This window comes from Schistocerca piceifrons, chromosome 2, assembly GCF_021461385.2.
Source record: "Schistocerca piceifrons isolate TAMUIC-IGC-003096 chromosome 2, iqSchPice1.1, whole genome shotgun sequence".
Lineage (NCBI taxonomy): Eukaryota > Metazoa > Arthropoda > Insecta > Orthoptera > Acrididae > Schistocerca > Schistocerca piceifrons.
The window spans coordinates 1023831950-1023845832 of NC_060139.1; the positions used below are offsets into that span (position 1 = coordinate 1023831950).

The following is a 13883-nucleotide window of genomic DNA, read 5'->3' on the forward strand; positions in this document are numbered from 1 at the left end:
GGGGAGGGGTACAATTAACACGCAAATTAGAAAATAAATATGGCAAAAATGCACACTTAAGTGTCGCTACTTACCTGCCACCTGGGCACACTATTTTGTTCCTTGTCTAGCAGTGAGGCAGGTGCCTCATTCCCTGTACCAAGACATGAGTGTGCGTGTTCATCAGATTTATTTTGTAATTTGCATGTTCATTGTGCCTCTCCCCCTTCCTTAACATCTTCTGTTACAGTCCCACGTGTCACATATGTGTAAATTTGATCCCTTGTGATTAATTGGCCTGCCTGCTATATGTTCACGCCATTTTGTACTATTCCCTTCCTTTCTTGTTCACAGTAGCTGGAACCTGATGATCGAGCTGTAAAGCCTCCAAAACTAGTCATGCAATAAAAAGGTAGCCGAACTGCAACTGCTATGTTGAGCGAAACAAGAAATTGGAAGTGGGGCAGGGATGGGGGAGGCATAGCAGGGTTAAAAAGGGAGGGAAAAGAGGGGTGGGAGAAGAGTGTTGTCTGGCAGAGCAAGCAGGTACCAGAATACAACATGACAAGGCCACCTGGTACAGTTTTGGGAGGGTGTGGCATAGGGGGGAGAGGAAACTGGGAGCAGAAAAGTAGCAGAGCAGAGAAGGGGAAAAGACTGAGTGGTGTGTTGGCAGACAATGGTGCTCAATGAGAGTGAGGTGATGTGAACTGGGGTTAGGTGATAGGACAGAGGCAGAAACTGCTGAGTGAAGGGTGTGGGGACATTAGTTCATCCTAAGCTGAAGCTGGGATAATTTTTGGAGTAGTGATTGTGTTGTAAGGACAACTCTCATCTGCGTAGTCCAGAAGAGCTGTTGGTGGAGAGGAGGATCCACATGGCCGGGGTTGTGCACCAGCTATTGAAATCAAGTATGTTATGTTCAGCTACATGTTGTGCCACAGGATGGTTCACTTTGCTCTTGGCCAGTTTGCATTGGACAGTTTTTGGTAGTCATACACCATAAAAAGCTATGCAATGATTGCAGTAGAGCTTTTATATTACATCGCTGCTTCCAATAGTGGCCCAGCCTCTGATGTTGTAGGATAATCCTGTGACAGGATTGTAATAGAACATAATGGGTGGATAGATTGGGCAGGTCTTGGACCTGGAACTTTCACAGTGATATGATCTCTGTGGTAAAGAGCTGATATTGGGACAACATCCAAGTCCATCCATATGCCACTCTCAATCCCTGTCCTTTGGCATGGAGACCATATCCCTGTGGAAGACCCAGGTGCAAGACCTGCCCAGGCCACCTACCCAGTACTTCCTAATCCAGTCCTGTCACATTATCTTACTTCATCAGAGACAAGGCCATCTGTGAAAGCAGTCATGTGATATACCAGCTCTCCTGCAAACACTGCACAGCTTTTATAGTGGTAGGACTACCAACCATCTGTCCACCAGAATGGATGGTCACTTTCAAACTGTGCCCAAGAGCAAAGTGTACCACTCTGTGGCACAACATGCAGCTGAACATAATGTGCTTCATTCAATGGCTGCTCACAACCTATGCCATATGGATGCACCCCTCCACCACCAGCTTGCCTGAACTGTGCACATGGAAATTATCCTTACAAACATTCTCCACTTCCAAAATTACCCCACAATAACCTAGTGTCCACACATTCTAACCAACAGTTTCCATCCTGTCTGTTCTATCACCTCCTGCCAATTCACATCCCCTCACCCTCACTTGTGCTGCTCTCTGACAACACACTCACCAGCCATTTCCCCTCTCTGTTCTCCCCTTTTCTGCTCCCCATTTCCCCTACCTCCCTCCCGTACAGGCCCCCAATGCTGCACCAGGCAGCCTTGTTGTGCTGTCTTCTAATTCCTGCTTGCGTCTACATAGTGATGCCCCCCCCCCCTCCCCCACCCCAAACCATACCCTGATATCCCTCCTCTTCCCCACCCCACTCCTGATTACTACTTTTGTTCAATGCAACAGTTGCCGTCTGGCTAGAGTGGTTGGAGATTGGGATCATGTGTACAGGAGATGTCTGCTGGTATGAATGTGTGTGTTTTCCTTTCTTTCTTTTTTTTTCTCTTTTCTGAGGAAGGCTCTGGACGAAAGCTCAGTGTGTGGCAGTGTTTACATTGTGCAACTCAGTGTGTCATATTTACAGTGAGTAGCAATCTATCCTTTTCATAATTGTTAATGTTTGCATCTTGATATTCTTGCTTGACTATAGAAAATGATGATGTGGTCATCTCAAAAACTGTTATGAACAATTCTGTACCTGAGAGATAAGGGACACAAGTTCAATTTCTGCAGTTTCAACCTCAGACCATATTTGTAACACCCACACACTGCATAATAAGTAAAAGAAGGGTTGCAGTCTTGCTCCAGCCTATTGCCGATTTCAGCATTGTTAAAAGGGTGCATGCCAATTTAACATTGCCTAAATCAGTTGTGGGCTGTAGCAGGACTGCTGCTCTTCTTTCACAAATAAGTCAGTGTGTGTTTTATAAATATGGTCTTAAGTAGGAAATGTAGAAATCGGACTTGCACCAGTTTACCACTCGTGCAATATTTCAAAAAATAACAACAACAACCTACAACTATCAATATCTTCAACAAGTTCACAACAGTTTAGGGAAATCTTAATATTACATTTTGTGTGAATGAATAAGTGAAAATGGTAAAGACACAACAAGTACAAAATTTAGGATGAGCAGATACTCACGAGGTAATACACTGACATTCGCAAATGTCTCGCCATAGGCTGTAGGTGAAGACACACTGACTTTGAACCTGTACAGCCCCTCAGTGAGATGGCTCAACTTGAGTGTCCCTCCATTCTGATCATTCATTGTACCACTACTGTCACCCTCTGGCTGAGAAAGGAGGGTCCATTCATATTTGTAGTGTTCTCCTGCATAAGCACATCCCAACAAACATTAATATTAACTGAAGTTCAAAGAGAATACTAATATCTAAGTTATCTCAAAGGTTTCTATTCTGAAAAAAGTACATATGGATCTTGATTGCTTAGAGTTTAGATACAACATTTAGAAATCCACTGTATACTACAATAGTCTCAAAAAGTCAAAATTTACCAAAATAACTTCTAGCCTGTGGCAATTACTGTCTTACTTTTCCAATACTTAGGATCAATTTTGGGCAAGAAATGTGATTTCCAGTGCAGAAACACCAGTTTTGGACAAGAAAGGTGATTCCCAGGGTAGAAAGTGAAAGAAAGAGTCAAACGACACATGTAATGAAATGAAAAACGAAGTTATTGAAACAAATGTAAAAATATAGTACACACACAAAAATGATCAAGTACACAAAACACTCATAAATCATATACTATTCTTTTGGCAGGCCTGATAACATTTTGCAATACCTGTATAAAAAGGTAACACAATATATTTTACTTGTATCTGATAATAAACTTAAATGTTAAAATACAAGAAAGTCAAAACTACTGTAGTAATTTTTGTTAAACTGTAAGCTGGTGTATTCACAACCACAGTCACTGTAACTGTGCAATACTAATGTACACTATCTGATCAATGTATCCCCATGTAATGCATGCAGAATTGACTACTAGATGTCATGAGAGGTAGACCCACCAGCATAGACAGAGGAAGGGAGTACTGCGTTGTCAGTAGCAAAGCAGTAACAGCAGAATAGTTCAGTCAGGAGAGCTCAGTGACTTCAAAAGAGGACTAGTCATTGGAGGTCACCTGAGAAACAAATCCATCAGAGACATTTCACCCATTCTAAAGCAGCCCACGTCAACTGTTTGTAAAATATTTGTGAGGTGGAAACATGCAGGAATAACCACAGTAAACCAAAGTCAGGCAGACCTAATGTGCTGACAGAAAGGGATTGCTGGGCATTGTTGAGGGAATTGCAAAAATCATATGAAATCAGTGGAATGAATCACGCACGAGTTCCAAAGTGCTACCAATAGTCCCGTTGGTACAATGACTGTATGTAGGAAGTTAAAGAGAATGGGGTACAGTGGTCGAGGCAACTCCACTGTACAGAGGATGACTGGAAACATGTGATCTGGCATGACAAATCACACTATACCTTGTGGCAATCTGGAGGAAGTGTCTGGGTTTGGGAAATGTACGGAGAATGTTACCTTCAATCATACACAGTGCCAACAGTGGAGTACTGAGGAGATGGTATTACGATGTAGGGGTGTTTTTCGTGTTTAGTGTGTGGTCCCCTTATTGTGCTTAAGAAAATTCTAAATGGAGAAGGATACGAACACATTTTACACCATTGCTTACTGCATACAGTAGAGGGAGAGTTCAGAGATGATGATTGTTTATATCAGTGTGACAATACACTGGGCCATAAAGCAGCACCTGTGCGGAAATGCTTTGTGGACAACAATATTCCTACACAGAGACCTGCCCTGAACTCAGAGGAGCACCAATAGGATTAGTTTGAACATCAACTTCACTCCAGACCCCAGTGTCCAACATTGCTACCTTCTCTGGTTTTGGCTCTTAAGGAAAAACGTGTTGCAACTCTCCAACAGTGAGAGAGTACTTCCCAGTAATTGCCACTAGAAACTTTAAAAAAGTAGACGCAGCTGTGCGTGCGTTTCTGTCATGCTGAGAGACAGGCGCAGCCAAGTTGGTACAAATGTTTTTACAACTGAGGAGGCATGGAGGCCTAGCTGAGCACAGCCCAGCAGCCACACAATTCTTGCTGTATCTTCAATAGATGGCAGTGCTCTTTGAGTGTCAGTGATTGGCAGACACTCTTGAGTATGAGAATTACTAAGACCATAGGACAGCAGCTAGCAGTTAAATGCATGCTCTGGATTTCCAGCATATTGGGTTTTGCAACTTTGGCACTCTCTACAGCAAAATGCATGCTCTGGCCACACGGTTAAGGGAAAAAAATGGTTCAAATGGCTCTGAGCACTATGGGACTCAACTGCTGAGGTCATTAGTCCCCTAGAACTTAGAACTAGTTAAACCTAACTAACCTAAGGACATCACAAACATCCATGCCCCAGGCAGGATTCGAACCTGCGACCGTAGCGGTCTTGCGGTTCCAGACTGCAGCGCCTTTAACCGCACGGCCACTTCGGCCGGCACACGGTTAAGGGAAATCCAGGTGTAGGCCAGTTAGCATGAAGGAGTCATTACCACGGCTGAATTGATAGCCCAGAATAATTATCAAATAAGATTACATCCAACAAAAACTGAACACAACTAGATACATGCACCCTTGAGCCGGAAGGAAGTTTCTAATTTATATCATGTTAAATGCATTATGTATAAAATGAATTTTGAAAACCAATATCTCGACAATACCCTAAGCGATTTTCATAAACTAAGTGTCTACAGGTAGGTCTCAATGAGCACTATTGGACTATCATAGCAGATTTTTTTATAAACATTACCTGCTTTGAATTATAGGCAAGACTGTGCATTGTGCAGTTAAAAATCTGAATTTTCTAGTAAATAATAAATGAAACATTAAATGTGGCAGCACCATTGTGAAGTAGACATAGTTGGGCATACATGGAAGTTCTTAGTGATAACTGTTTGTATTTATTAATAACATGACAACACAAAGTGGTGTTTATAATTATTTATGAGCAAACTATTTAACACAGAGGAAAAAAAGAACAGTAACAGAAAGCTGACGAAATTTAATTTATGAATGATACATGTATGCAGTGTTAAATATAGTTTAAGTACACTGTGGAAGTTGGAACTATGTGTGCTTGACTCACGTCAAAGCAATGGATTAAATAAGTGGCAGCTACATTGTACAGAGAATTTAGTTTGGTACGACACTTTTGGTTTGAATGCAGAGTCAGTTGGGTTTGAGATCTGGAATAGGCAGTATGTATGAGTGGCAGAAGGTTGCCTCTTGAGTGTGTCAAAATAATTCTAAGTGTTCAGTCATGGGTTTGATATATTTACACTTGTCCTTAGCAAATAGTCTGAAATATTTTCAACGTGTGGAATTTGAATATTTCGCACTAGGTGAACTGGTCTGAACACAAAAACTTTACTGTGGCTAATTTAGAGAGAGATCTGCACTTGGAATTTAGTTAGTTTGTGCAAAATGAACTTTACTTTCCAATATCTTTCCAGAAGTTTAGGCAGGCAAAAGACACTGTTTCATTTTGTTCAAGCCCTCTCTTGAACAGGCACTAGTTCAAAGATCAATGATTATTAACCTGTAATAAAACAATGGAAACTTCAGATTGGAACACCAACTACCATAAAGATTACAAATTAAGTTGCAGACAGGAACAATTAAAAGACATTTACACATTGGCTTTCCACAACCATTACCAGAAAAAGAAAGAGAAACACATACCACTCATTCACACAAGCAAGCAATCCTCATGCACATATAACTGCCAACTCTGGTAGTTTGAGCAGAAAGCAACTTTCACATTGAATGTGAAACAGCAATCTGGAGATGGTGGGGAAGGGGATGGGAATGCAGCATATGGGTGGAGGGAAAGAGCAGCCTTGTCTGGTGGAGCGTGCACGAATTAGGTTGCCAACAGGTGCAATGTCTGGAGGCTGTGGGGCAGGGAGATGGGGAAAATGGAGTAAAAAAGGAGAGGAGCGCGGAAAGATTGATGGGTGCCCCGAAGAGCATGGCACCCGAAGAGCATGGGAGATGAGGATGGGGAGGAGGTGATAGAACAGAGGAGGTAGGAACTGTTGTGTGGAGTGTGTAGGAACAGTATGTGTCTACAAGTTGAGAACGGGATAGTTTCAGGAGCAGAGACTGTGTTGTAAGAATAATTCCATCTGTGCAGTTCAGAAAAGCTGGTGGTGGAGATAAGGATTTAGATGGCTTGGGTAATGAAGCAGCCAGTGAAATCAAGCGTGTTATAGTCAGCTGCACATTGCACCACAGGGTGGTCTACTTTGCTCTTGGCCACAGTTTGGTGGTGGCTGTTCATCCTGGTGGACAGCTGTTTGGTAGTGATACTAATATAAAAAGATATGCAATGATTGCAGCAGAACTAGTATATGACATGGCTACTTTCACGGCTGGACTGGACCCAGATGGGGTAGGCTAAATCTGTGACAGGACTGGAATAGGAAGTGCTGGGTGGGTAGATTGGGCAGGTCTTACACCTGGGTGCTCCACAGGGATAAGATCCTTGTGACAAGGGATTGGGAGTGGCAGTGGCATGGGGATGGATTAGGATGTTGTGGAGGTTGCTGGGTTTTCTGTCACCCAGCCAACTTTTACAATATCCTAGGCCACTCCTATGCCACTCCCAATCCCAACCCCTTGTCACACAAGGATCATATCCCTGTGGAACACCCGGGTGCAAGACCTGCCCAATCCACCCACCCAGCACATACTATTCCAGTCCTGTCACAGATTTATCCTACCCTATCAGAGGCCGGGCCAGCTGTGGAAGTAGCATGTCATATACCAGTTCTGGTGCAATCATTGCACATCTTTTTATACTGGTATGACTACCAACCAACTATCTACCAAAATGTATGGGCACCACCAAACTGTAGCCGAGAGAAAAGCAGACCCCCCTGTGGAGCAACTCACAACTGAATATATCAGGCTTGATTTTAATGGCTGCTTCACTACCCGAGCCATCTGGATCATTACCTCCACCACCAGATTTTCTGAACTGTGCAAATGGAAGTTATTCTTATAAAACATTCTCTGCCCCCGAAATCATCCAGTTCTAAACCTACAGTAACATACTGTTCCCACACACTCCAACTGTTCCTGCCCACTCTGTTCTATTGCCTCTTTCCTATTCTCATCTTCCACCCTCCTTGTGTGCCACCCTCTGCCAATGCATGCATCCATCTTTCTATGCTCCTCTCCTTTTTTGCTCCATTTTACCCACCTCCCTGCCCCCAGCCTTCAGTTGTTGCACCTGTTGGCACTCTAGTTCCTACACACTCCACCAGATAAGTCTGCTCTTTCCCACCACCCATACACAGCAATCCCTTCCCCGCCCTCTTCAGATTACTGCTTCCATTCCATGTGACAGTTGCTTTCTGGTCAAACTGCCAGAGTTGGCAGTCATGTGTGCATGAGGTGTGCTTGCTTGTGTGAATGAACAGTGTGTATTTCACTTTGTTTTTCTGACGAAGGCTGTGGCCACAAGCTAATGTGTAGGTGTTTCTTAATTGTGCATGTCTGCAACTTAACTTGTCATCTTTATGGTACGTAGCGATCTATCTTCTCCTTACATTCGCAACCTGAGATAAGTGTTACAGCATTTGGAATAAATCCAATTTTGTTAAAAATTTAAAACATTGTGAGTAGTTAACATCATTTTTCGCCTCAAACTCCTGCCTGCATTACCGAGCGGGGTGGCGCTGTGGTTAGACACTGGACTCGCATTCGGGAGGACGACGGTTCAATCCCGCGTCCGGCCATCCTGATTTAGGTTTTCCATGATTTCCCTAAATCACTCCAGGCAAATGCCGGGATGGTTCCTCTGAAAGGGCACGGCCGACTTCCTTCCCAATCCTTCCCTAATCCGATGAGACCGATGACCACGCTGTCTGGTCTCCTTCCCCAAACCAACCAACCAACCAACCAACCTGCCTGCATTTGTTTGAACTTTGTGACTGAAATTTTTTAGGCTTAATATGACAAATGAGTTGGTCGGCTCCTAGAGTGTAGTGTAGCCAACTCTCAGAAATCCAACCACATATTTAGAAACAATATAAGCATAATACTCTAACTTACAATTTATTTTTTGTGCAGATGCATGCGCGGCTCACAAGCTAGAAGTTTACTGTACAATTATTCTCTGCAGTTAACAATACAGCCACAACAGTCTACAACTTCAAATTACTACCTGTACAGTCATATATGTTGGTCTTGTCCAGGGTCAGCTAGACATTCTATCTGTATATGCCGGAAGAGACATTCGAACATCTAATTGAAAATGCTTCCCCTTGAGTTCAAGCTGTCATAAAGGCAAAGTGTGGTCACATCTCATATTAATGTCCACTAAAAGGTGTTTGGATACTTTTAATCAGATAGTGTATATCTCTGGATCTCTACTGACCATATTTGTATTACACAGTGACTTAGGATGGGTGTTAGATGGTTTATATAAGTGAGCCATATATAAAGTGTCATTGTGGTGTCTGTATTAAATTGATACAACACATTATTCTTGAAAGCATGTTTCACTCATCAACTGGAGATTTCAAAGTATTCATACACAACAGAACATGTGATGGGCTGTTATAGCAGATGCATTCTCCTAGGTTCAAGAACTCATCCTAAAAGATAGTTTAACATTTGTGCAAGGATCTTTCTAGCATACCTCACCAAATCATGTGATAGTAACTAAAGAGATGCAGCTTTCTTTCCTATTTTCTAGACAAAATATATTTTCGCTCTATCAGATAAATTTGCCTTCTGATGCCAATCACACACACACACACACACACACACACACACACACACACACACAAAACTGAGAAGACATCAGTACTGATATGTAATTTCACTAAGGGCTTTGAATATTTCTTGTGTATGCTGTTCTGCTAGCTCAACAAACAGTATAAAATACATAGTCCATCAGAGCACCTTTTTTATACTTTACTTATTGTTGCTGGTTTGGAGAGATTGCCCATTCTCAAGCAGTAAATTACAAGATCTTAACATTTAAGGTCAAATAATGTACCGCTTAGGAATGAATAATCACTCGAAACTGTTAACAGTAAATAAAACATAAATAAAAAGCTCTGGTGAACCATTATTTCAACAGTATGCATTTAATGCAATTACGGGTTCAGTAACACAATAACCATGCCACTGTAACTGCTTAAGCTTTCTAAGGATACAAGAAGGCATTCCTGTAGCACAAATTTTGTAAGATAGGAAATAACAGTGTGTTAGGAGGGGAAAAAACTTCAAAAATTACGTACATGATCAACATGTTGCCACATTTTTTACTGAGGAAGTGTACTATAATTGTAAAACTGACTTGTTACACATCATAGCAAGAGGTCACATTTATGACCCATGTAACATGCAAATGACTACCTAATTAACTAACTATGTTCTTGGCTATGTTGAATTGTTACATTGCATCAGTAAACTACAGCTCTGTGACGTTGATATTTTAGTCAGTTCGATGTGCTGTTCACCTCTGTGAGAGTCCAACATTTGAAAACTTTGGGACTAATTAGCAAAAAGTAGCAAAGTCTTCAGAGTCAGTTGCATTGCAATCAATTTCCTATTCAATGAGAAATATTATGAGTAAACTGATAGGCAGTCTATGCATAGCCCGTTATCACCAGTTTTGGAGAATTTATACATGGACCATTACGAAGCCAAGTTGCAAGAATTTCATATGTTTAACATATTGTATCAGTATGTGATGATCTGCTTTTGATCTAGACATATGGAATGGAGAACCTTCACAGTTTTTAAAATCAACCTATCGTAATATAAAATTCATGCCATAATTTGAAAAAGAGGGATCGTTACTATCTTTTAACATATTAGTGATACGAATATAATAGAGGGAAACATTCCACGTGGGAAAAATATATCTAAAAACAAAGATGATGTGACTTACCGAACGAAAGTGCTGGCAGGTCGACAGACACACAAACAAACACAAACATACACACAAAATTCAAGCTTTCGCAACAAACTGTTGCCTCATCAGGAAAGAGGGAAGGAGAGGGAAAGACGAAAGGATGTGGATTTTAAGGGAGGGGGTAAGGAGTCATTCCAATCCCGGGAGCGGAAAGACTTACCTTGGGGGTAAAAAGGACAGGTATACACTCGCACACACACACACACACACACACACACACACACACACACACACACACACACACACATCCATCCGCACATACAGACACAAGCAGACATTTGTAAAGGCAAAGAGTTTGGGCAGAGATGTCAGTCGAGGCGGAAGTAGAGGCAAAGATGTTGTTGAGAGACAGGTGAGGTATGAGCGGTGGCAAATTGAAATTAGCAGAGATTGAGGCCTGGCGGATAACAAGAAGAGAGGATACACTGAAGGGCAAGTTCCCATCTCCGGAGTTCTGACAGGTTGGTGTTAGTGGGAAGTATCCAGATAACCCGGACTGTGTAACAATGTGCCAAGATGTGCTGGCCGTGCACCAAGGCATGTTTAGCCACAGGGTGATCCTCATTACCAACAAACACTGTCTGCCTGTGTCCATTCATGCGAATGGACAGTTTGTTGCTTGTCATTCCCACATAGAAAGCTTCACAGTGTAGGCAGGTCAGTTGGTACATAACGTGGGTGCTTTCACACGTGGCTCTGCCTTTGATCGTGTACACCTTCCGGGTTACAGGACTGGAGTAGGTGGTGGTGGGAGGGTGCATGGGACAGGTTTTACACCGGGGGCGGTTACAAGGGTAGGAGCCAGAGGGTAGGGAAGGTGGTTTGGGGATTTCATAGGGATGAACTAACAGGTTACGAAGGTTAGGTGGACGGCGGAAAGACACTCTTGGTGGAGTGGGGAGGATTTCATGAAGGATGGATCTCATTTCAGGGCATGATTTGAGGAAGTCGTATCCCTGCTGGAGAGCCAGTCTGATCCAGTCCCGGAAAGTATCCTATCACAAGTGGGGCACTTTTGGGGTTGTTCTGTGAGAGGTTCTGGGTTTGAGGAGACGAGGAAGTGGCTCTGGTTATTTGCTTCTGTACCAGGTCGGGAGGGTAGTTACAGGATGTGAAAGCTGTTTTCAGGTTGTTGGTGTAATGGTTCAGGGATTCCAGACTGGAGCAGATTCGTTTGCCACGAAGACCTAGGCTGTAGGGAAGGGACCTTTTGATGTGGAATGGGTGGCAGCTGTCATAATGGAGGTACTGTTGCTTGTTGGTGGGTTTGATGTGGACGGACGTGTGAAGCTGGCCATTGGAAAGGTGGAGGTCAACGTCAAGGAAAGGGGCATGGGATTTGGAATAGGACCAGGTGAATCTGATGGAGCCAAAGGAGTTGAGGTTGGAGAGGAAATTCTGGAGTTCTTCTTCACTGTGAGTCCAGATCATGAAGATGTCATCAATAAATCTGTACCAAACTTTGGGTTGGCAGGACTGGGTAACCAAGAAGGCTTCCTCTAAGCGACCCATGAATAGGTTGGCGTACGAGGGGACCATCCTGGTGCCCATGGCTGTTCCCTTTAATTGTTGGTATGTCTGGCCTTCGAAAGTGAAGAAGTTGTGGGTCAGGATGAAGCTGGCTAAGGTAATGAGGAAAGAGGTTTTTGGTAGGGTGGCAGGTGATCGGCGTGAAAGGAAGTGCAACAAACTGTCCATTCGCATGAATGGACACAGGCAGACAGTGTTTGTTGGTAATGAGGATCACCCTGTGGCTAAACATGCCTTGGTGCACGGCCAGCACATCTTGGCAGTGTTACACAGTCCGGGTTATCTGGATACTTCCCACTAACACCAACCTGTCAGAACTCCGGAGATGGGAACTTGCCCTTCAGTATATCCTCTCTTCTCGTTATCCACCAGGCTTCAATCTCCGCTAATTTCAATTTGCCGGCGCTCATACCTCTCCTGTCTCTCAACAACATCTTTGCCTCTACTTCCGCCTCGACTGACATCTCTGCCCAAACTCTTTGCCTTTACAAATGTCTGCTTGTGTCTGTATGTGCGGATGGATATGTGTGTGTGTGTGTGTGTGTGTGTGTGCGCAAGTGTATACCTGTCCTTTTTTCCTCCAAGGTAAGTCTTTCCGCTCCCGGGGTTGGAATGACTCCTTACGCCCTCCCTTAAAACCCACATCCTTTCGTCTTTCCCTCTCCTTTCCTCTTTCCCGATGAAGCAACAGTTTGTTGCGAAAGCTTGAATTTCGTGTGTATGTTTGTGTTTGTTTGTGTGTCTGTCGACCTGCCAGCACTTTCGTTCGGTAAGTCACATCATCTTTGTTTTTAGACATATTTTAACATATTAGTATAATAGAAGGAAACATTCCACGTGGGAAAAATTATATATAAAAACAAAGATGAGGTGACTTACCGAACGAAAGCGCTGGCAGGTCGATAGACACACGAACAAACACAAACATACACACAAAATTCAAGCTTTCGCAACAAACTGTTGCCTCATCAGGAAAGAGGGAAGGAGAGGGGAAGACGAAAGGAAGTGGGTTTTAAGGGAGAGGGTAAGGAGTCATTCCAATCCCGGGAGCGGAAAGACTTACCTTAGGGGGAAAAAAGGACAGGTATACACTCGCACACACGCACATATCCATCCACACATACACACATACATACACACATACACACACATACATATGTCTGCTTGTGTCTGTATGTGTGGATGGATATGTGCGTGTGTGCGAGTGTATACCTGTCCTTTTTTCCCCCTAAGGTAAGTCTTTCCGCTCCCGGGATTGGAATGACTCCTTACCCTCTCCCTTAAAACCCACTTCCTTTCGTCTTCCCCTCTCCTTCCCTCTTTCCTGATGAGGCAACAGTTTGTTGTGAAAGCTTGAATTTTGTGTGTATGTTTGTGTTTGTTTGTGTGTCTATCGACCTGCCAGCGCTTTCGTTCGGTAAGTCACCTCATCTTTGTTTTTATATATAATTTTAACATATTAGTTAAGATATGAACAATGTAGGAAAAGATTGCTACTTAACGTAAAGAAGATACGCTACTTAACATAAAGAAGATATGTTAAGTTGCACACAAGCACAATTAAGAGAGACTTACATAAAGCTTTCAGCCACAGCCTTCATCAGCAAAAAAGAAACACACACCATTCATACGCACAAGCAAGCACCCTTCATGCACACATGACTGCCAACTCCAGCATCTCGGGCTGGAATGCTAAGATATGAACGTACAGATACCATGGCCCTGGACTGTATAGAACATTTACAGATAATGACTTATTTC

At 43.0% G+C, this 13883-nt stretch overlaps 1 protein-coding gene across 2 annotated transcripts in view; it reads right to left on the reverse strand.

Annotated features, from left to right (window-relative positions):
- Window positions 1–13883, reverse strand: part of LOC124776437 (dyslexia-associated protein KIAA0319-like protein) — a 154083-nt gene that overhangs the window by 63688 nt on the left and 76512 nt on the right. For both annotated transcript variants that reach the window (XM_047251436.1, XM_047251435.1), the window contains exon 7: window positions 2712–2900. In XM_047251436.1, coding sequence (XP_047107392.1) covers window positions 2712–2900 — 189 coding nt within the window. The remainder of the gene's footprint in view (window positions 1–2711; window positions 2901–13883) is intronic.